Genomic DNA, 22947 nt, shown 5'->3' with positions numbered 1-22947 from the left:
GGGGAACACTATGGGATGAGGGGGGGAGAATACTATGGGATGAGGGGGGAGATTACTATGGGGGGGAGAATACTATGGAAAGGGGGGGAATACTATGGGAGGGGTGGAAATTTCCTGCAATTTCCTTCTGAAAATGAGGTGCGTGTTATACGCCGATAAATACGGTAGCTCATTTTAGTATATACTGTGTGGCAGTTGAAGAAAGGGTCATAAAAGCAATTTTAAAATTAAGGAATTGGTCTGCACTAAATGTATTGTGTGTTGTTTAAGTCCCATCAAGAAAATGTTAAGAAAGGCTGATGTATATTATGATTTCTAGTATAACCATATAGTGGCTGACATAAATATCACTTTACTGAAATATGATTACTGGATATACATGTAAAGATTGATATGTTTTTACGTTTACCAAATTAAAGACTTATTGACTGATGACTAGACTGATAGTTACTTTGATTTGACAGAAATACAGGGAGTGTAGAATTATTAGGCAAGTTGTATTTTTGAGGATTAATTTTATTATTGAACAACAACCATGTTCTCAATGAAACCAAAAAAACTCATTAATATCAAAGCTGAATATTTTTGGAAGTAGTTTTTAGTTTGTTTTTAGTTATAGCTATTTTAGGGGGATATCTGTGTGTGCAGGTGACTATTACTGTGCATAATTATTAGGCAACTTAACAAAAAACAAATATATACCCATTTCAATTATTTATTTTTACCAGTGAAACCAATATAACATCTCAACATTCACAAATATACATTTCTGACATTCAAAAACATAACAAAAACAAATCAGTGACCAATATAGCCACCTTTCTTTGCAAGGACACTCAAAAGCCTGCCATCCATGGATTCTGTCAGTGTTTTGATCTGTTCACCATCAACATTGCGTGCAGCAGCAACCACAGCCTCCCAGACACTGTTCAGAGAGGTGTACTGTTTTCCCTCCTTGTAGATCTCACATTTGATGATGGACCACAGGTTCTCAATGGGGTTCAGATCAGGTGAACAAGGAGGCCATGTCATTAGATTTTCTTCTTTTATACCCTTTCTTGCCAGCCACGCTGTGGAGTACTTGGACGCGTGTGATGGAGCATTGTCCTGCATGAAAATCATGATTTTCTTGAAGGATGCAGACTTCTTCCTGTACCACTGCTTGAAGAAGGTGTCTTCCAGAAACTGGCAGTAGGACTGGGAGTTGAGCTTGACTCCATCCTCAACCCGAAAAGGCCCCACAAGCTCATCTTTGATGATACCAGCCCAAACCAGTACTCCACCTCCACCTTGCTGGCGTCTGAGTCGGACTGGAGCTCTCTGCCCTTTACCAATCCAGCCACGGGCCCATCCATCTGGCCCATCAAGACTCACTCTCATTTCACCAGTCCATAAAACCTTAGAAAAATCAGTCTTGAGATATTTCTTGGCCCAGTCTTGACGTTTCAGCTTGTGTGTCTTGTTCAGTGGTGGTCGTCTTTCAGCCTTTCTTACCTTGGCCATGTCTCTGAGTATTGCACACCTTGTGCTTTTGGGCACTCCAGTGATGTTGCAGCTCTGAAATATGGCCAAACTGGTGGCAAGTGGCATCTTGGCAGCTGCACGCTTGACTTTTCTCAGTTCATGGGCAGTTATTTTGCGCCTTGGTTTCTCCACACGCTTCTTGCGACCCTGTTGACTATTTTGAATGAAACGCTTGATTGTTCGATGATCACGCTTCAGAAGCTTTGCAATTTTAAGAGTGCTGCATCCCTCTGCAAGATATCTCACTATTTTTGACTTTTCTGAGCCTGTCAAGTCCTTCTTTTGACCCATTTTGCCAAAGGAAAGGAAGTTGCCTAATAATTATGCACACCTGATATAGGGTGTTGATGTCATTAGACCACACCCCTTCTCATTACAGAGATGCACATCACCTAATATGCTTAATTGGTAGTAGGCTTTCGAGCCTATACAGCTTGGAGTAAGACAACATGCATAAAGAGGATGATGTGGTCAAAATACTCATTTGCCTAATAATTCTGCACTCCCTGTAGGCTGTTAATGCAGTTCTTAAAAGGAACAAAACCTCTATTTGTGCTCACAAGTGATATGATTTGTGTTGTATATGAAGTTATACAGGAAATATGGCTTTGAAATTAATTTATTTGACAAAGTTTCATATAGCAATTTGATTTATTTCACAGCCACCATTGTATCGAAGCCTTCTAAATTATAAAGCACTGGAAAATATATGCTTGCATCACTACAAATGCGGATAATCGATTTTTATAAATTAATTGAACAAAGTATAGATTGCTTTTTAAAACAAATGTAAATGTTTGGGTATCAGCTACCATCATTCACCCAACAAGTGCATCTAAAACCACTAATTTGAAAAGGTTTATTCCCTACAGCTTGAATAGGGATTAGCTAAGAACAGAATTTGTAAAACTGAGGCCAAAATAAACCTCATGAATTTGCAATTTTGCTATTTACTTTTTAAATCACAGCGGTGCATGGCTTATTAACTTAAAACTACAGTAAGTTTTTAATGTCGTTCCTGTGGTCTCTGTTACTCTCCTAATGCACTGTTTTTAAAACAAAAATAGGGTATTATGTATTTAATTGAACAGAAATTCTAAAATTACTATACACTGATGCTAAAGCTAACTAGACTCAACCATGTATTAAACATATTATTAGTGCCATTGCTAAATCTTATAAAAACATTTTTTTTAAATGGTTAAAAAATTGTATTACCTTTTATTCCAACGCCAAGATCCAATTCCTGCAGCCGTTCAATCTGTCTCCCACGATATCTTAGAGAAGCATTGGGGATGAGAAGCGCATGCTTCAAATCACTGTAATGGTCATGGTGCTTGAAATAACCTTGTTTGGGTTATTGTATAGAAAGATAAAGACCTAAAATTTAAGTTACATGGGGATTTTACTTGATCTGCAGAAAACTCACTTGACATTACGGCCTTGTGCAGATGACCCTAAAGGGCCACTTCAGACACCATACCAATTTAATTGGAATTATATTGTTATGGTGCAAAGAGCTTCCAGTTGCTGGCTTACCTGAAGGGCTGACGCCCTCAACCTATCTACAGCACCCAGTCCAAGGATTCCTGATTGATGCCTTGGACATGGACCGTAAGTGAAGAGGCAGAGGATTCAGGTCTTGGATTGAAGACTTTGGGGTTAAACCGTTCGTTAATGGTTTAACAACTTCAGTCCAGTTAAGTTAATATGGTGCCAAGAGGGGATTAACAGGTCCAGGAAAATAATTAAGCAGGGTTTTTCTTAAGGAACAGTGTCAAAACATGTTTCCTTTATTTGTCCCGGCTTTCTCTTTCTTCTCTCCTATTTGGTCTTCCATTAATCTAAGCCATTTTAATAAGAGCTCTTTGTTTATTGGGCATGTGAAGTATGAGGATTGGCCGGGTTCCCATTAGAGATGTATGTCTGATTTATGTAGTGTATTTTGAGGATGTGATGTCAGTTTGTCACGAGCTACAGCTCAGTAAAGGACAGTTTTGCTAATCTACATATCTATTATGGTATAACTGCTCTAAATTATTGTTATATTAGGATCTTGTTACAAGTTTTTGCATAGTGCTTTTTTTTTTTTTAATTAAGTAGTTAACTTTGTTGGATTTTCAGTTCACAAATTATTTATTCTAATTTTACTTCCCTTTCACCAATTCATCTACTCAGACATAATATAAATACATCTCATATACTCTGTGGCATGTATATCTATTATTTATTGCAGGTAAGAATACTGCATGCCCTGATAATAATGGCGGAAAACCTATAGGAAAGAGATACGTCTGATCCTTCAATTATTCCGTTCACTAGGTTCATGTGATTTGACTTTGCGCAGAGAAAAAGCTCTTTAGTTAAGCTTTTCTGGAAACTAATTAATGCTTCCTACCATTTAGAAGTTAAATTCTTTCCTTAGATAACCTGAAATCAGTGGTTCTAAACATTTTTGACAGATCTAAATTATATACTTGGCATTAACTTGGCAATCATTTTTCACTTGTAAAATAAGCTCAGTGAACTCACTGACCCATTTTTTATGATTATATAATATATATAAATATATTCTGTAAAGCACATTAATTAAACTCTTCCCAGTATTGAAAGGGGCCTTTCTTTCATTAATGCTAATGTAGTGGTTATAGTGCCCTCAGGCTATACTTTGAGTCTTTGGCCAAAACTGAGAGTGCTCAGTCATGCTGCCACCTGGTTGATACTGGTTATTCGGAAGTTCCACTTTCCGCTTTAACAATATCAATTGCTTCTATTTTCTATAAGCCTGCTACCTTATTTCCTGATCCAGTTCATGCCATTACAATATAGACTCGATTGACATTGCTAATGCAGAAATGGCTTGGCAATATACGAGCGGGAGACTAAGATGCAGATACCCCTGGTTTTAGGACCCGTCGTTTAAGTCAAACAGTTTTAAAGCAATTTGACCAAGAACAATCGGACTGCTGCCACAGGTTAATAGCACCATCGCTACCTTTGCATGGAGTTTTTATAGCACCTAGACAACTGGTTTAGGTAAGGCAGTGCAGCTATTGTTAAAAAAAAAAAAAAAGAAAATTACAGGAAAATGCTTGGGGCTTGATGAACATATGTCTGTTCCATCCCAGGGAGACCAACCAAAATAAAATGGAGACCATATTTGAGTAGTGACCGAGGGATTAAAGGGACACTGTAGGCACCCAGACCACTTCATCTCATTGAAGTCATCTCAGTGCAGTGTCTCTATTTCCTTAACCCCGCAATGTAAAACATTGCAGTTTTAAAGAAACTGCAATGTTTATCTTGCAGGGTTAAGACTGCCTCTAGTGGCTGTCTATCAAACAGCCACTAGAGACGTTTTTGCATTTACACGGAATTTGACTCCATGAAGCATGCTGGACATCCTCACACTTTGCAAGAGGATGCCCACTGTCTTCATTTGCCCCATAGAAAAGCATTAGCACTGAGGGATATTGAATCAGGTAATTAAGTAAAGGGTTATTTAATCACGTATATACTGAAGGGGGAGGGGTGGGGTAGGGGCATGGTGCTGCAGAGAGAATATATAGTGTTCGAAATACAGCTTTGTATGCCTAATACCATAGTGTTCCTTTAAGAATTACAGCTCTTTAAATATACAATGTACTCTTTCAGCTGTAGATGAAGAGGAAGTGACTTGTGACTCTAGGTACTTGCAGAATTGTATATATATATATATATATATTTTTTTTTTTTTTTTTTTTCTTTATTAGGTTTTTTTATGTTTTTGTTGTTGCAGATTATTTGTCCATCCTAAGACTATAATTAAAGGATGGACATAACTGCAGAAATAGTTATAGTGTTTGGAGTTCCCTGGTTCTTTTAATCAGCAATAAACACGTTTTAATAGTAGATGAGAGTCCCCAGCGGCTCATCCTTTCTGTCCTGCTTGGGCTAATAAGGAAGCATTAGACTAAGAAGCAATGGGGGGGTGGGGGGAGGGGAGGGGTGTGACTTACCGATCGTGTCATAGTTACATAGCTGAAAAGAAACTTGCGTCCATCAAGTTCAGCCTTCCTCACATATGTTTTTGCTGTTGATCCAAAAGAAGGCAAAAAACCCAGTCTGAAGCACTTCCAATTTTGCAAAAAACTAGGAAAAAATGTCTTCTTGACCCCTAAAATAGCAGTCAGATGTCTCCTTGGATCAAAAGCAGCTGTTACCCCACTAATTAGAAATTATATCCATGTATGTTTTGTTTTTGCAAGTATTTATCCAATTGCAGTATAAACATCTGTATGGACTCTGATAAAACCACCTCTTCAGGCAGAGAATTCCATATCATTATTGCTCTTACTGTAGAAAAAAAACCTTTTCTTTGCCTTAGATGAAATCTCATTTCTTCCAGCCTAAATGCGTGACCTTGTGTCCTATGTATAGCCCTGTTTATGAATAGATTTACAGATAAAGGTTTGTACTGGCCCCGAGTATATTTGTATAATGTTATCATAACCCCTCTCAAGTGCCGTTTTTCCAAACTAAACAGATTTAAATTTTTTTTACCTTTCTTCATAACTAAAATGCTCCATTCCTTTTATAAATTTTGTAGCTCGTCTCTGCACTTTTTCTAGTGCCATGATATCTTTCTTTAGAACAGGTTGCCAAAATTGCACAGCATATTCAAGGGGTGATCTTACTAGCGATTTTATAAAGAGGCAAAATTATATTTTCATCCCGAGAATTTATGCCCCTATTTATACATGACAAAAAAAAATTGCATTCTTAACCCCGAAGTGCATAACTTTGCATTTCTCTACGTTAAATTGAATCTGCCATTTTAATGCCCAGTCCCCCAATCTATCCTAATCCCTCTGCAGCAAAGCAATATCCTTCTCACATTTGATTACTTTACAAAGTTTTGTTTCATCTGCAAACACTGATACATGGCTTTCGATGCCTATTTCAAGATCATTTATAAATATGTTAAATAGAAGCGGTCCCAAAACAGAACCCTGAGGGACACCACTTACCACTTTTATCCAGCTTGAAAATTTACCATTAATGACAACTCGTTGTACTCTATCCTTTAGCCAATGTTCTACCCAAGAACAAGAATATTCATCTAGACCAAATTCTATTAGTTTGAAGACTAACCTATTGTGAGGAACCGTATCAAATGCCTTGGCAAAATCCAAGTAGATCACATCCACTGCAACACCCTGATCTATACTTCTACTTACTTCTCCGTAGAATGCAATTAGGTTAGTTTGACATGACCTGTGTTTCATAAAACCATGCTGATTATTGCTAATAACAAAGTTCTTCCCAATGAATTCCTGAATAGTATCCCTTAATAGCCCTTCAAATATTTTCCCAGTCACAGAAGTTAAGCTCACAGGTCTATAATTCCCAGGCAAGGATTTTGAACCTGTCATGTCCTAACTGCCGGCATTACCGCTACCCTGACACTTCCGGGTAGACAGAGCTTAGCCACACACCCTTCCCTGACGCGGTCTCCCCACGCTACATAGGGAGACCGCGCCAGATTCAAAACGCTGGATTATTGAAAAGCTTTACAGCGAATCTCAAAACCGGCTAGCAAGAATCTTCTTCCCTTTATGTGTATCGAACCTGGACTGGAACCTGTTGACCCACTCTCTCCTCACCTCGACCACGGAATGTAAAAGGACCTTCTCTTCCTGCTAAATCTCCTCTCCTCCCCGGAGGAGAACTTAGGCAAACCTGAACTACCACCATTAAAAAGCTAAGTAACAATTTCAACCGTAATTGGATTCTGCCTGCTTGCAAGTCTGCTTACTTCTATAACTCCAAACTAACTATTACCTGCTGCAACTTACAAATCTTAATTTGCTTTGATTCCATGGACTGGCAATTTCCTTTCTGCTATACTGCATGCATATCAGAAGCTGCTTACTCCGTTTAACAAACCTCCACTTAATTAAAGATTACAGTACCTGTGCTATTCTCTACTATCCTAGTCATTAATCTAATTCCTGAGTTATCTGCAGTTGTGTTCCATATAAATTCATGTAAGCATTACAGAACCCTTTTTAAATATAGGAACAACATCTGCCTTCCTCCAATCCTCAGGTACAATACCTGAAACAAAAGGTATCCTGTCATCTGTCGACTTTAAGCCCATAAGTGCCCATTGCAGATATAAACCTGTATAGCTATCTCTGTGTTTAGCCTTACCTCCATTGGGGGCTGGATGGCCAGAAACTTTCATTCAGTATAAAACTACCGTATATACTCGAGTATAAGCCGACCCAAATATAAGCCGAAGCCTAATTTTACCCAAAAAAACTGGTAAAACTTATTGACTCGAGTATAAGACTAGGGTGGGAAATGCAGCAGCTACTGGTACATTTCTAAATAAAATTAGATCCTAAAAAAAATATATTCATTGAATATTTATTTACAGTGTGTGTATATAATGAATGCTGTGTGTGTATGAGTGCAGTTTGTGTGTATGAGTGCAGTGTGTGTGTGTGTGTGTTGCAGAGCCTTGGTGGGGGGTGGGCATTTTTATTATAATTTTTTTTAAATTATTTTAATAATTTTTTTTATTATTTGTAAAATATTATTTTATTTTATTAAAATATTATTTTATTGTATTATTTTTTTTTTTTTTCGTCCCCACTCCCTGCTTGATACATGGCAGGGAGGGGGGCTCTTACTCCCTGGTGGTCCAGTGGCATTGGCAGTTCAGTGGAGGGGGGCTGGCAGGAAGCACTTACCTCTCCTGCAGCTCCCTTCTCCTCCGCGCCGGTCCGTGCAGCTCCCTCTGCCAGCTCACACTGTAAGTCTCGCGAGAGCCGCACTATGACCCCGCGGCTCTCGCAAGACTTACACTGGGAGCTGACAGGGGAGCTGACCGGACCGGCGCGGAAGAGGAGGGAGCTGACAGGAGCTGCAGGAGAGGTAAGTAAGCGCTCCCTGCCAGCCCCCCTCCTACACAGCCCCCAGTCTGTATTATGGCAATGTAAATTGCCATAATACAGACGTTGACTCGAGTATAAGTCGAGTTTGGGTTTTTCAGCAAAACATTTTTTTGAAAAACTCCACTTATACTCGAGTATATACGTTACTCGAAAATGGTTTAACACTGACTGGAGGGACTGTGTCAGGTTACTCCAGCCACTGCAAGAAGTTCAATGAGATTAAGTGGTTATAGTGCCTACAGTGTCATATTTTTTTAATCACTCTAACATAATTGTGAAATGATAACTAACTTAATTATAAAGAACGATATCTGATTATTTATGCAGGTACAGGTATGTTACATTTATTAATACCATTTTGGTAATTTACATGAATTGTAACAGTGTTTCAATTGTTCTTTTAGGCCACTGCGGAAAAACATTTGCTATCCTAGAGAGATTTTTAAAGTCTAACACGTCAAAAACAAATTGGCTGGTTATTTTGGATGATGACACCCTGATCAGGTGCGTGAATGTTCTTTCGTGTTTAAGATGTTTTCTTTCAGCTACGTATTGTCTGTAGTGTCAAAGAAATGCTGATTATTTAGTTTTATTCTTTAGGTAGTGACAGTCAAAGATGACAGAATGGGAGCGGTTTATATTTTACACAGTACTTTGGTTTAAGCAGCCGAACTTCTGTTTTAGCTAAAAATTGAATTAAAGGGACTCTCCAGTGTCCTATGTTTTCCTGGCACTAGAGAATCCTGCAGTGCCCCTCTCCCTCCCATCCTATGTTGCTGACGGGGTTGAAACCCCTTCAGTGACTTACCTGAACCCACCACCGATGTCGCTCGGCGCTGGGTCAGGCTCCGCCCATGCTCATCGGGGGAGACCTAATGCGCGCTCGCATTAGACCTCCCCATAGGAAAGCATTATCCAATGGTGATTCCGGCGACGCTGGAGGTCCTCATGCATAGCGTCGTTTAGAACACTTTTCGTGTTTTATGAAAACTGAAGTCCCTCTAGTGGCTGTCTGTCACCCTTTATAAAAACTGCAATAATTACACTTGCAGGTTTAAGGGAGATGGGAGTTGGCACCCAGACCACTCCAATGGGCAGAAGTGGTCTGGGTGCCTGGAGTGTCCCTTTAAGTGAATAAAATTAGCTAAAGCTAGCTCAAAAGTAGGTCTGAGTAAAGTTACTAAAGTTAATCATGCACATTTTCAGACTGCATATAAGGGTATGATTTCCATTGATTTAAATTCATATTTTAGAGTTTTTCTAACATTCAGGATGGAAGATCTATTGTCGTTTTGAATATGTATTGAAACGGCAAAGAATGGAAATAGTTACAAACTCTAAATAAATAAAACAAGGAAATCATTTGGAAACGGGTCGGGTTATTATTATTATTTTTTTATATTGTAATAAATAATTTTTGTTCGAAAGATAATGTGAGTTGTCTCTTTAAAATGACACTGTAGGTACCCAGACCACTTCAGCTCATTGGAGTGGTCTGGGTGGAATGTCCCTTAACCCTGCAGTGTTAATTATTGCAGATTACCTCTGAGGGTTAACTCCTCCTCTAATGGTTATCTACCAGACCGCCACTAGAGGGACTTACGGAATCGAAACGGACCTTTGACGCTGGACGTCCTCACACTGTGCATGTAGGGAGACCCTAAGTACATGCATTGCAGCAAAAACTAAATATATAAGAACTCTGAGAATGGGCAAAGGCACACAGAAACCTCAGTAGCTTGCCCTACAGTTAGTCCCCACTAAAAACAAATTACCATTATCTTGCTCTCACATCCACTTACAAAGAGTAGTGTGTCTGATAATAATATATAAATATATATTATTTAATGAATTAAACATTCACAAGCTCTGATGCCATATGTAAATGATATATATTATACTGTATGCATTGTTACAACGTTATATAGTTTTGTAATGCATACATGCAGGTTAACACTATAGTTGAGAAGACACCTGGATGTTCGGGTCCAGCGGGTTTGGCCGAACTTTGAAAAAAAAAAGTCCGGGTTCGGGCTCGAACTTGACCCCGAACCCCAAGTCAATGGGGAGCCGAACTTTTGGCCACAAAAATGTCTCTAAAAAACTCCTGGAAAGGGCTAGAAGGCTGCAAAATGAAGTAAAATGTGGGTAAGAGTAGGACAAGTGCCCTGTAAATAAATGTGGATAGGGAGATCACTTAAAATAACATAAAATAAGCAGCCGCTTAGTAGATAACTTCCTAATTCACACGGTATTAGGGAGCTATCTACCAAAAGGCTGAAAGACCTAAATTGGTCACCTAAATTGGTCTTTCAGCCACATTTACTAATACTAAGTAAAGATTACTTAGTATTAGTAAATTCAGCCCCTACTCGCTATACCGTGAGCAGGGGGCGTGTCTAGTAAAAAAAAAAACTATTGCCCCCACCCCTGTGCGACGGATGGGGTCCCTAATAAGAATGTGGAGGGGTGAACCTACTGTCCTCCCTCCGGCCCCCACCCCTGAGCGGTGGGTGGGGGCCATAAATAAAAAAATGGGGATGGACCGCCTGCGCGGCGGGTGGGGACCCTAAATAACAATGGGGGGGGGCTACTGTCCCCCCCACAGCCCCCACCCCTGAGCGGTGGGTGGGAGCCATAAATAAAAATTGGGGAGGGGGACCTAATGTCACGGGGCCAATATAGGGGTGGGGCCTACTGTCCTCCCCCCGGCCCTCACCCCTGAGCGGTGGGTGGGGGCCATAAATAAAAATCCCCCAGGTGACTAGAGGTCCCCAAACTTCTAGTCACCACCCTCCCCCCAAAAAAATACCCCTATCTACCCCCCTCATCCTAAAAATAATGAGGGGGGACCCTTGTCTGAATACCTGTAAAAAAAAAAATGAAAAAAATATATATATAGACTTACCATTTGATGTCTTTTTTCAGCCCCAAAAAAGGCCAAATAAAAATCCAGAATAACAGATGCACTTTAAAAATTAAAAAAAACACGAGCTCAAAAAACAATAATCCTTTTTCACCCATGGAGGACTCCGCGCAGACTGAGCTCTGCAGGGCGGAGGAAGGCTTATAAAGCCTTGCCCCGCCCTGCAATTAGGCTCAGAGCACTCTGATTGGTGGGGTTAAGCCATCCAATCAGAATGCTCTGACAGGTAAATGAAGAGACTGACACAGCTGGCTTGAAATCCACCAATCAGAGTGCTCGGTGTCATTTTACACAGCGTGGGAAAGTTATTTGGAATTTTTTTAGGGCCCCCCTGCTCAGGGGTGGGGGCGGGGGGGAGGACAGTAGGTCCCCCCCTTATTGTTATTTTTTAAATTCCCCTTATTGTCCCCCTCCCGGCCCCCACCCTTGAGCGGTGGGTGGGGGCCGGGAGGGGGGACAATAAGGGGAATTTAAAAAAATTATTTTTTAACACTGTTTAATAGACACACCCCTACTCGCGGTATAGCGAGTAGGAGCATAATTTACTTATACTAAGTGACCAGCTTCTATAGAGGCTTTGTCACTTGCTGCACTGGCCAATCACAGTTATGCCATTAGTAGGCATGGCTGTGATGGCTTCTAAGGGCACACGAGTCAAACGCTTGTTGATTGGCTGCCCTGCAGCCTTTCAAAATGCGTCATTAAATCGCCAAACTCCAACCCGAACATACAGTGATATGTCCGTGTTCGGGTCCGGGGTCCAAAAAACTTAATGTTCGGTACGAACACGAACTTTTCAGTTTGGGTTCGCTCAACTCTAGTTAACACATCTGGCATATGTTTGCTCCTTTTGTTGCATACACAGTTATAGAAAATTCTCTACTGGGTGGTTGTAATAAGTGTTGTGGTAATAGGTTGCTGGGTGCTTTATGGGAAAATGCCTGAGGCAGGCTTGAGTGCCGAAACATTGGGGCTACGGTTTCTCATGCTCTAGGTCAGTGTACTTGGTTTTATGGGTGTATGTATTTGACTTTCAACACTTTACTCTAACTGCAAGTTGTTATGGGATAGCGGTCTTGTTATACTTATACTGTTCTTTGCACTTTCCCATTTGTAATGTCTACTTATTTATTTTAATAAAAAATACTTATGTGCAACCTTTGGTGTGCCTTGGGTCTATTTTCTGTATATGTTTGCCACTTGGCAACCTCTTTGGTAGGAAGCTACATGTTCACAACCAATTACCATATGTATTTAGAAAGGCTAAAGCCTTCCTTTGGAATGTCAGTGCTTGCAAATGAAGGTGAGATTTGTAAATGTACACTAGCTCTTAAAAATCTGGTTTGTCTTTGATCAGATAGAAAGTTGTTCTAACCAAAGAGGACTTAAAGTTGAAGTAACACAAGGAGCAAGGGTAAGCCAAGATAAACATGCTTTACAAAATGATACTTGCAGAAGGAACATTCACACGTCTTAAACGGATACTATAAGTATTCCTGGCACTATAGGCTCTTTGCCTCACACTCCCTCTCCCCCTCACTCCCCCACCACCCAACAGTGATTAAAGGGTGAATTTTATAGGAAAGAATTGAATCAGTGCTTTCCTATGGGGAAACATCTGATGCTGGATGTCTGTTTGGATGCAGGAAGCGCCTTCGGTGGCAGTTTGGGAGACAGCCACTGGAGGCAGGCTGCAGACTTAGTGCTGCAATGTAAACATTACAGTGTCTCTGGAACCACAATATTTAACATTGCAGCACTAAGTGCAATAGAGACACTGCACCCATGCCACTTCAATGAGCTGAAGTAGTCTGGGTGCCTATAGTGTCCCTTTAAGACAATGTTTTAACAAACGTGCTCAATGATAAGAGAGGTTTTTTTTTCACAATTTTTTGTTTCACTACAAGGTTATTAGTCCTTATTTTTGTGTGGCCGGATTTCCAAGCTATTGCTTAACTGATAAATTCCATAGGGCAAGATGGCTGCAGTTGGGATAACCTTTGGACTGGCCCAGAAAGCCAAGGATAAAAATAGGGACCATTGCTAAGGAATTCTAGATAAATGTGATTTGGAAGTAAGAAAAAAAAAAAGTGAAAAAGCAGTTGGATTCTTTTCCAGATTTTGCATGACATTCTGGAGTTGTTTTGGAAACACAAGCTTTCTGAGCTTCTGCCTGTTTAACAAACTGCTTAAAATGTTTGACAGACTACAGCAGTTTATGCTAGATGTATACACAGTGAAGCGTTTAAATGCCCAGTGCCATACGTTATCTTATTAATCAATAGATTTGTATGTATTGCATGTGTAATTAGATATTCGTAATGCAACATGTATAGCGGAAGAGAATTATGTATTTGTTTTGGTGTATAACCATTTCTTCTTTTACCCCTTTTTTTTTTTTTTTCTTCTCCATTTTGCCGCAGCCTCTCAAGATTACGGAAATTGCTTAGCTGTTATGATCCAAACGAACCAATATTTCTGGGAGAACGTTATGGTTACGGATTAGGGGCAAGGGGATATAATTACATTACTGGCGGAGGAGGGTAAGAATTAATTAAAAATGTTGCCGTGTGATTCAAACATAAATCTATGAAAGTGCTTCTACTTAATATTCCTGAATTTTATTTACTGTATATTTTAAGACTCCCAGGCATGTGGAAATCAGATAGTTTAATTAATTTTGCTTTTGCTTTCCAGAGAGCCTTTGGGAAGCTCACACTACAGGAATTTTAAAAGTAGCATGCAAGAAAATTATATTTAACCCATATGTCATCGTAGATTATTTTGTGGGCCTGGTAACACACAAATATAATCTACCACTAGCTGTGTTCACTCAAGATTCGCGTTTTGTATTGTGAAACTTTGTGTGTGTGTGTGTCTCTCTCTCTCTATCTATATCTATTTATCCATTTATCGATCTCTATAAATATATACACATTCATTATAAGTATATTCTAATTGGCACCGTGGATTTTTAGCAATTTTAAAAGCTACTCCAATAACCGTAACCATTACAGCCCACTGTAGTTGTGGCGCCATGTTTGCCCTGGCATCATATTATGGTAATACGTCAAGCAAGTTCAGTAAGATTTGACCGCTTACCTAGGTCCTGTCCATCTGCCTCATCTTTTGCATCCGTTTTTATTTAGAGTAAAAGCAGAGCCGTGCAGGACTGCACTCAGCGGCCGAGCGTGCCAGCTGCGTAGTCTAAATAGTGCACAACTAAGTGAATCTGATGTCCACACAGGGTATGACACTTTTAATTTTGGAAGCACAGACTGAAGGCTTAATGGCTAACAGTGTGCACTCCTTCCTTATCTCCTTGTGGCGTTTGATGCTCGGTAAGTCTGCAAGATCCTTTGCTCTCCCCAACCAGCTTGTATGAGTTTAAATGAACTTGAGCCAGCCAATAAACAACATATGGTCTGCATTGACTTGTTCCTGCTCTCATTAAACTGCAATGTCACACATTAATAAGTATTATGTGCTGCAGGCTTGGCTGCTGAACTTATACTGGCAAATAGGGACAATTGTAACATGCTTAATTTAAAGCAGCACCCCATAAAATGTAAAAAGTAATTTCCATGTCTTATTATTCATGAATTATGATACATTTGCCCCAGGACAAGTTCTGGATGTTGTACAGGCTGTAAATAATAGCAGCATCTTGCCCAATAATGACTTGTAAATTCAACGTACCTGTTTTCAATCAAAGATCAGATGCTTTAATAGAATATAGAAACTCCAGTACAGTGTTAAAAACCAAACAAACAAAAAAAACAGTGACTTGATGAATACGTGTCATTAAGTTTTTCCAGAAGCAGTAAGCCTAAATAAAGATTATAAATGAAAACAACTGATTGAGTGATTTGCCATGCCAACCTGTTTTGGAAAAGGAAAGAACTCAAATGTGAGTTGGCTCTTCACTCACTCTGCAAGCTCATCAATTATGCTCATTCCCATCAGCATTGGATGTCCCTGGCAACAGATCTTCCCGTGAAAGGTTTACAGACAGAGAAATATGCAGTTAAGTAATAAGAAGAACATTTGCCTAATGCAGGATGTTTACTATATTATAACACATGTTGGAAATAAATCAGGTCATGTTTCTATGACATAAATGATTCAGAAATGGCAAAGTATTGTTAGCAGTCTGCCATTTGCTTCCCTATCCAAGATCTGATCATTACTGCAAGATTTGGGAGTAGGTGTGGAGGTAAGCGAGGAGCCTCTACAATATTAGAATGGATAATGGTTAAAAGCGAGGAAAATCAAGACTAAAGACAAATTGCCCAATTACATCATTGACTGCAACCTTGAAAATCACCTAGAACTACTGTTAAACTATTTATTATAATTTTTTTTTATGTGATACATTCTATTAGTGTGAAAGAGAGCTTATATAAAGGTACTCAGTTGCAGGATAAATAGGTGTAGGTTTGTACATTGAATTTTATTTTTGAAACCTTACAAATACATATTTATAATGGGTATGTGATAAATTAAACAAATGTTAAAAATCCTGAGCAATGAGTTCTCCTTTAAACAGACGCTGTGACGTAATTTGTTCCTTGCAATATGTTATAATGGAACAAACGTTCCGTCGCCTTGTACAGTTCGGCTTACAACTGCAGCGATTTGCAAAAAATTACTGCATCTGAAAGCTTGTTTCATCAGTGACAGAGGACACTGGAGGAAATTTGGCCTACTCTTCTGCTCGTATAATTACTTGTCCCCACCTCTCATAACCGCAACAACCATGGTTGTGCAATCATGGTAGATGTAATTCACCAGCATGTTAGTGGAGCTGGGCGTAATCTGGTAACTGCTGTGGTAAGTAGCCATCTGCTTAGGCAGCAGTTTATTTCCTTTATTTATTTATTTAAAATCAAGCAGAGAAGCACAGACTTTAGTAGTATGTATTTTAGTTATCCCTGCGGTGCAGGGTATGGAATATGCTGGGTCCCCATTTAGAATAATAAGAGGAGCTTGAGATATTTCTTGGTTTGGACATAACTCACTGGAGAAGCAACAAAACCTGTTAATTTGCTGCAAATACTTTTGTGGTTTTAATTCTGTTTGCATATGTTTTTAATTAAATATATGTAGAATGGATTGCCACTTTAAGGATGTAGATATTGGTGCGGTGTAAGTGACAAGGACCTACACCTATAAGTGGAGCGCTCAAACACAGATAAATCTTACCAAAACGTAGTCTCATTCAATGGTAAAATATGGGGTACATGTCAAAGTAAAATACAGAAAATACAATATAGTGTAGATGGTACTGAAAAATGGCTTCATAGTGATTATAATGATATCGTGCTGAATATTACACTCACATTTCAAGGAGCCTGTATATAGAAAACACTGGCTCCGTATCAAGGCTTGTGTGCTGTTATGGTAGCACCACCCTCCTACTTCGGCTTGAAGAATTTCTGGTCCTGAGCCTACGAATCCCGGCTCTAGGTGTGTAGGTTTTGTGCCAATTTGAATGGGGATGGCACTTCCCCTGTGAGGATTCCTTGGAGGCTCCAAAAAGGACTTGGATGAGGTTTTGAATGAAAATGGTGAATTTATTGGTTTAAAATAAACATAAAAACAAAGATGATAAAAGTCCTCAAATAAAAGTCCTTTAAAAATGGCCAATACGCGTTTCACTCTCAAATAGAGCTTCTTCAGTCAGCTGTAATGTTAGTCCTCTGAATCCTCCATTTTAAATGTCATCTGGGTCTTCCCCTTTAATGAGTTAAGTTCATTCTGTCCAATCAGATTCAATTTCACATAATGTGTGTGTGTGTGTGTGTGTACCTTTAATAGGCTAATGATGTTAACGCCTTTATTTGTCTATTTTTTCAGTGGTGGGCAGCGTTGGTTGGCGGAAGTGCTTGTTTTCAACCGGGTGGTTGGCGGAAGTGACATCACGTAATCATGTGATCGCCATCCAGCCACTCCCAAAAAAAAAAAAAAAAAGGGACATGATACTAACAATGGTTGGCGGAAGTGCTTGTTTTCAACCGGGTGGTTGGCGGAAGTGACATCACGTAATCATGTGATCGCCATCCAGCCATTCCAAAAAAAATAAATAAATAAATAAATAAAAAAAAAAAAAAAAAACCAGCTGAAAAAAGCAAATAGAGCTGCAGAATTGAAATGACAGTAAAATTGCATAATGTCAAATATTGATATAATGTAAATAGTGGTGCATATAGACTAATACATTCACATTGTTAAAGGTGCATACTGTGCTGGTGGTACTTATATTTTTAAACATTAAAAAGGTGATATTACATACACATGTGCTAGAATAGATATCCTTATTGGGTATTTAAATCAATATTCTTTAAGTGGTATTCACAGTGTTTATAGTGTTCGGGCATACATAATATGCCACTAATTGAATATGAATAAGAAAAATGTATGAAAGAAAAACAAGGGGTATAAAAAGGGTAGAATGGATTACAATGGATAAATTCCATTGAACCCCAAAAAAAGGGGGGATACCCATTTAAATGAAATGGCAGAGTTCAAAGTCTATATTCAAACCCCGGGGCTTTAAAGTCCCGAGGTTGAATATCCACCTCATCTCACTCTGTCCCAATAATTTATTGAGGTCGCCTCCCCGCCAATTCCCCTTAACCTTTTGTATACCCATAAAGAGTAATTGGGTGGGATCACTGTTGTGGGCTAGGGTGAAGTGGTGTGATACACTGTGTCCTTCAAATTTTTTCTTAATATTTCTAGTGTGTTCCTCAATCCTAGTTTGTAAATTCCGTTTAGTGCGTCCCACATATTTTAAACCGCAAGGACATTCCAATAAATATATTACGTTGTTTGAGTGGCAAGTTATAAGTTCTTTAATAGGGAATTCCTCATCGTTATTGCAGTTCTTAAAAGTCTTAATATGTCTCTTTTTATTATTGGTGTTCCTACATGCAAGACAAGTACCACACCCATAAAAACCCTTTCCTTTATTTAGGAAGGTAGTGGTTTTAGTTTTTTTAATGTGGTTCTTTACCAAAAGTCTGTTTAAATTAGCTGCACCCCTAAATATTATCTTGGGTTTTGGTGGTAGAATCTGAGATAGGGCATGGTCCTGAAGTAAGATAGGCCAATGTTTATTTAGGATTTTCCTTAATGCCTTATTGTTATGGCTGTAATTACATACAATAGGTAAATTGACCACACATTCATTTTGCGTTTTGTTTTTTTCTTGTAATAAAGTGCTCTGTGGAATTTTTAAAACTTGTGTATAAGTGTCGTTGAGTGTCTCCTTTTTATAGCCCTTATCTAACAGGTCGGTCATTAATTTGTCTGCTTGTTCCTTGAAGGTGTCATTGTCCGTGCAATTTCTTTTTATACGTATAAGTTGTGATTTAGGTACACTATTTAGCCAAGGGGAAAAGTGACAGCTTGAGGTGTGGATAAAGCTGTTCACATCCACATCTTTAAAATGTGTCTTGGTCTTGATCTTTTCATTATCAATAAAAATATCCAAATCTAAAAATGTGACCGTGTGTTTACTAAAATTCGTTGATAAAATAATGCCCCATTCATTATTGTTTAATTGATTTAAAAAACTTTGTAGCGTGTTTTCTGTGCCCTTCCAAATAAAAAACAGGTCATCTATGTAACGGCGATAGGTCACCAGGCCCTCCACCCAGCCCTCATTAAGTTGTAAATGTTGGCGCTCCCAGTCTGCCATGAACAGGTTAGCGTAGCTGGGTGCGAACCTGGTGCCCATCGCCGTCCCACATGCCTGTAAATAAAAAGTGTCATCGTACCAAAAATAATTACTTGTTAAAATTAATTGTATCCCTTCAATGATAAAATCAATTTGATCTGACTCAAATTTCTGAGATTGTTCTAAAAAGAATTGTACTGCTGCACAGCCCTTTTGATGTGTGATAATGGTGTATAAAGAGCTGACGTCAGCAGTTACTAGATAGTAGTCATGTTCCCATTTGATGGTCTGTAAATGTCTCAGAATGCTCCCTGTATCTTTAAGGTAACTAGGGATGCCTTGCACTATAGGCTGGAGGCATCTGTCCACATACTCCGAAAATCTACATGATATGGAGTTGATGCCTGAGACGATAGGTCTTCCAGGTGGAACTAAGGGGTTTTTATGCACCTTGGGGAGGTAATAGAACACAGGTATCTTAGGGTGTGTTACATTTAGATACTCAAATTCTTTTTTGTTTAAAATCTCCTTTTGTAAACCCTTGGTTATGAGATCGTAAAATTTATTTTTAATTTCAATAGTTGGATCTCCTTTTAATTGTGTATAGGTTGTGTGGTCGTTAAGTAACCTCATACATTCTGTGTGATAGTCTTTGACATTTAAAATGACTATCCCCCCCTTATCCGCGGGTTTAATGATGATGTCATTATCTTTCTGTAGTTTTTTTAGAACTTTGTACTCATCTTTTTGAAGGTTTTGTTGGTAGCGATTCGCTTTTTTTAATTTATTGATGTCTGACATCACCATTTTCTCATAGGTGGTCATTTCTCCTGAGATTAAGTGTTTTGGAAAAAAGGTGGACTTTTCTTTTAATGTCGTGTGTGTATACTTTTCTGTATTAATTAGGCTATTGGTTATAGGATTTTTTTGAAAAAAAATTTTCAAGCATAAGGTGCGTTTAAATTTATTTAGATCTACATACGTCTCAAATTTGTTAAGATTTCTAGTGGGTGCAAATTTTAAGCCCTTCTGTAGTAATTTGATTTGTGTATGGTTCAATGTAGTGCAGGTGAGGTTAAATATACCTGCTTCTTTTTCCATCTCCTTTTGATTTTTTATGGGTTGCGTTTGTCCCTCTTTCCTCCTCTGTGTGTCCACTCCTCCTTTAAATAGTTAAAATTATTAATTCCCCAGTAGTTTTAGAGATACAATACGTCTTTTGGCTTTAATTCACAAGGACGTAGTTGAAGTTTGATGTTTTTCTTTAACCCCTTAGTGACCAGACAGACCGCTATTCCATTTTTTTAATGTTTGGAACCAGGGCTGTTTTTACATTTCTGCAGTGTTAGTGTTTAGCTGTAATTTTCATATTACTAATTTACGGTACCCACAAATATTGTATACCATTTTTATCGCCATTAAATGGACTTTCTAAGGATACCATTATTTTCATCATATCCTATAATTTACTATAAATTTTTTTTATAACATGTGATGAAAAAATGTAAAAAAACGCACTTTTTCTAACTTTGACCCCTGAAATCTGTTACGCATCTACAACCGCTAAAAAACAGCTCTTGACAAAGGCGTGTTGAAACGCGCGTTGAGCGTTCATCTGAGCCGATGCTTATCTCTAAAAATCTACTTTAAACACTGAGTGATTTGAGCCGATGCTAATTTCTAATCTCTATTCTAATACCTAACTTATACCTTTATACTTCCTATCCGGTTGGGCAAATATTTTGATTAACTGATTTTTTCGTTATGTGCCATGTCTACTAAGGGGTGGGAGAGACTTTGATATACAATTTTTGGCATGCTGTAGTGCTTGGGGAGTTAGGGACATCTTAAAGGCTGCCTTGAAGTAGCAGTTAGTTTTGACACTCACAGATGTGAGTTAGACAGCTAGCCCAGGGCAAGTTTAAGACGTTTGTGTGGTATGTGGGAGAGGTGTGGATACTAGCTGCGCTGTTTAGCAGCAAGTTTGTGTCTCCTGTTGTTGGAGCATTATCCTCGCTTTTGTGCAGAGGTATATACTATTTGAACGTGTATGTAATCGCACCCTCTATATACTCACTTCGATATATACCTGTCATTTGACAGTAACCTCAACCCCTTTACTCCCTATGATAAATTAACTTTGTCAAGCAAATATACTTTTATGTATACAGTGCTGTATACACAATTTTTGTGTTAACACTTTGGATGTATGGGTTTACAGTGCTTATATGAACATTTCCTCTTTCCTCTCCTGCCCCTCCCCGTTTACCTATTTATCCAGGCACCTATACTTTGGAGATAATTTTTGACTCCTTATCAGAATTTATTCTACTTTATTTGCCCACCTTTTAGGTCCTATTTTGTATTGGCACATTTTGTGGCCAATTTTTTAACTTCAATTGTATTCGTTTCCTCAATAAAGGTTTAACCCCTCTCCCTTCCCCCCTCCCTTTGTATGTGACTTTCACATTTTGAGGTATATATTTGAAAACGAATTTGGTCCACACCCATTGCATGGGAGTGTTTTCCACATTCAGTTTTCATCTTTCTCTCTTTTCTTGACATTATTTGGGGTTAAGCCCCTTATATATACCTCTAGTAACCTATTTGGAGTGTGTGGGAGTTGGTTAGCCCAACTCCATTCACTCTCCTCCTTCGATTTATAACCGCTAAAAAACACCCGTGCTAATTTTTTTCTACATTTTGTCCAGAGTTTAAAAATACCCAATGTTAACATGTACTTAGCTTTTTTTGGGAAGTTATAGGGCTATAAGTACAAGTAGCACTTTGCTATTTCCAAACCATTTTTTACATTGTAACACTGATATCAGTCAGGAATCCCTGAATAATCCTTTACATGTATATATTTTTTAAAAGAAGACAACCTAAGGTATTAAACTTGGGGTATTTTTGACTATTTTCATGCAACCATTTTACCACCAATCTATGCCAAATTTAAAACCAATTCAAATAATTGGGGATTTTTTTTCTTTACACACATAGCAATTTAAGAATACATGTACTGAGAACTTTAAGGGCTACTGCCAAAGAAAAGGGGAAATGGCTTACTTTTCAAGCAGTTGGTAACTTGCTTCAAAGATTTTTATCTCCTGCTCTGTAAATTTAACTTTTATCACACACGATCAGGGACGTATTAGCCGCGAGGCAAAACAAGGCATTTGCCTTGGGTGGCACTTTCCAGCGGGCGGCAAAAAACGCTGCCCCCAAATGCCCAGGCAAATGTCTTGTTAGCCTTACGGCTAACTGACAATCCAGGCTCGCAGGCGGGCAGCGCTGGCAAGGGAGCACTGATTAGTGAGCTCTCTGCTCAGCTCCCTCGGCTCCCGGCATCCCTCTGCAGTGCGCAAGGGAGCTGAACAGGAGGATCAGTGCTCCCTCGCCACCTGCAGTCACCCGCCGGCCGCCCAGCAGCCCCACTGGACCCCAGGGAAATGAGAATCCACCCCAGCATTCTCAATAAGGAGGTAAGGAGGCTGGGGGGATTGAATTAAAAAAAGTTATGCCTAGGGCAGCACAAAACCAGGATACACCACTGCACATGAGGCTCCTGCAGGCTTGTAGTAAGCTATTAACAAATTAGATATACGCAATTTGAAATTAAACAGAATGTGCAATAAAGGAAGTCTAAATATTAGATCTCTCTTTACTTGAAGTTTAAAGTAAGGCTGTGCAAGTCACATGCAGGGAGGTGTAACTAGGGCTATACAAAAAAGTGATGTAACTCATAAAAATTGAAGAGAAATTAGCAGAAATACAGATAAACTGAACAATGAAAAGTAGAATTTTGGCAACCACATTGTTTTTTTTTTTTTTTGTTTTTTTTAGTTCAACTGGGATAGATAAAGGAA

The 22947-nt window shown here is 38.9% G+C and overlaps 1 protein-coding gene across 1 annotated transcript in view; it reads left to right on the top strand.

Annotated features, from left to right (window-relative positions):
- The window catches only part of B3GLCT (beta 3-glucosyltransferase), a 366333-nt gene that overhangs the window by 327193 nt on the left and 16193 nt on the right, over positions 1–22947 (top strand). The window contains exons 12-13 of the mRNA XM_063429471.1: positions 8873–8972; positions 13818–13937. Coding sequence (XP_063285541.1) covers positions 8873–8972; positions 13818–13937 — 220 coding nt within the window. The remainder of the gene's footprint in view (positions 1–8872; positions 8973–13817; positions 13938–22947) is intronic.

The sequence above is a fragment of the Pelobates fuscus genome, chromosome 1 (genome assembly GCF_036172605.1).
Source record: "Pelobates fuscus isolate aPelFus1 chromosome 1, aPelFus1.pri, whole genome shotgun sequence".
Taxonomy (NCBI): domain Eukaryota; kingdom Metazoa; phylum Chordata; class Amphibia; order Anura; family Pelobatidae; genus Pelobates; species Pelobates fuscus.
Note: the sequence above shows the minus strand (reverse complement) of the source record. Positions and strands in the feature narration are given on the sequence as shown.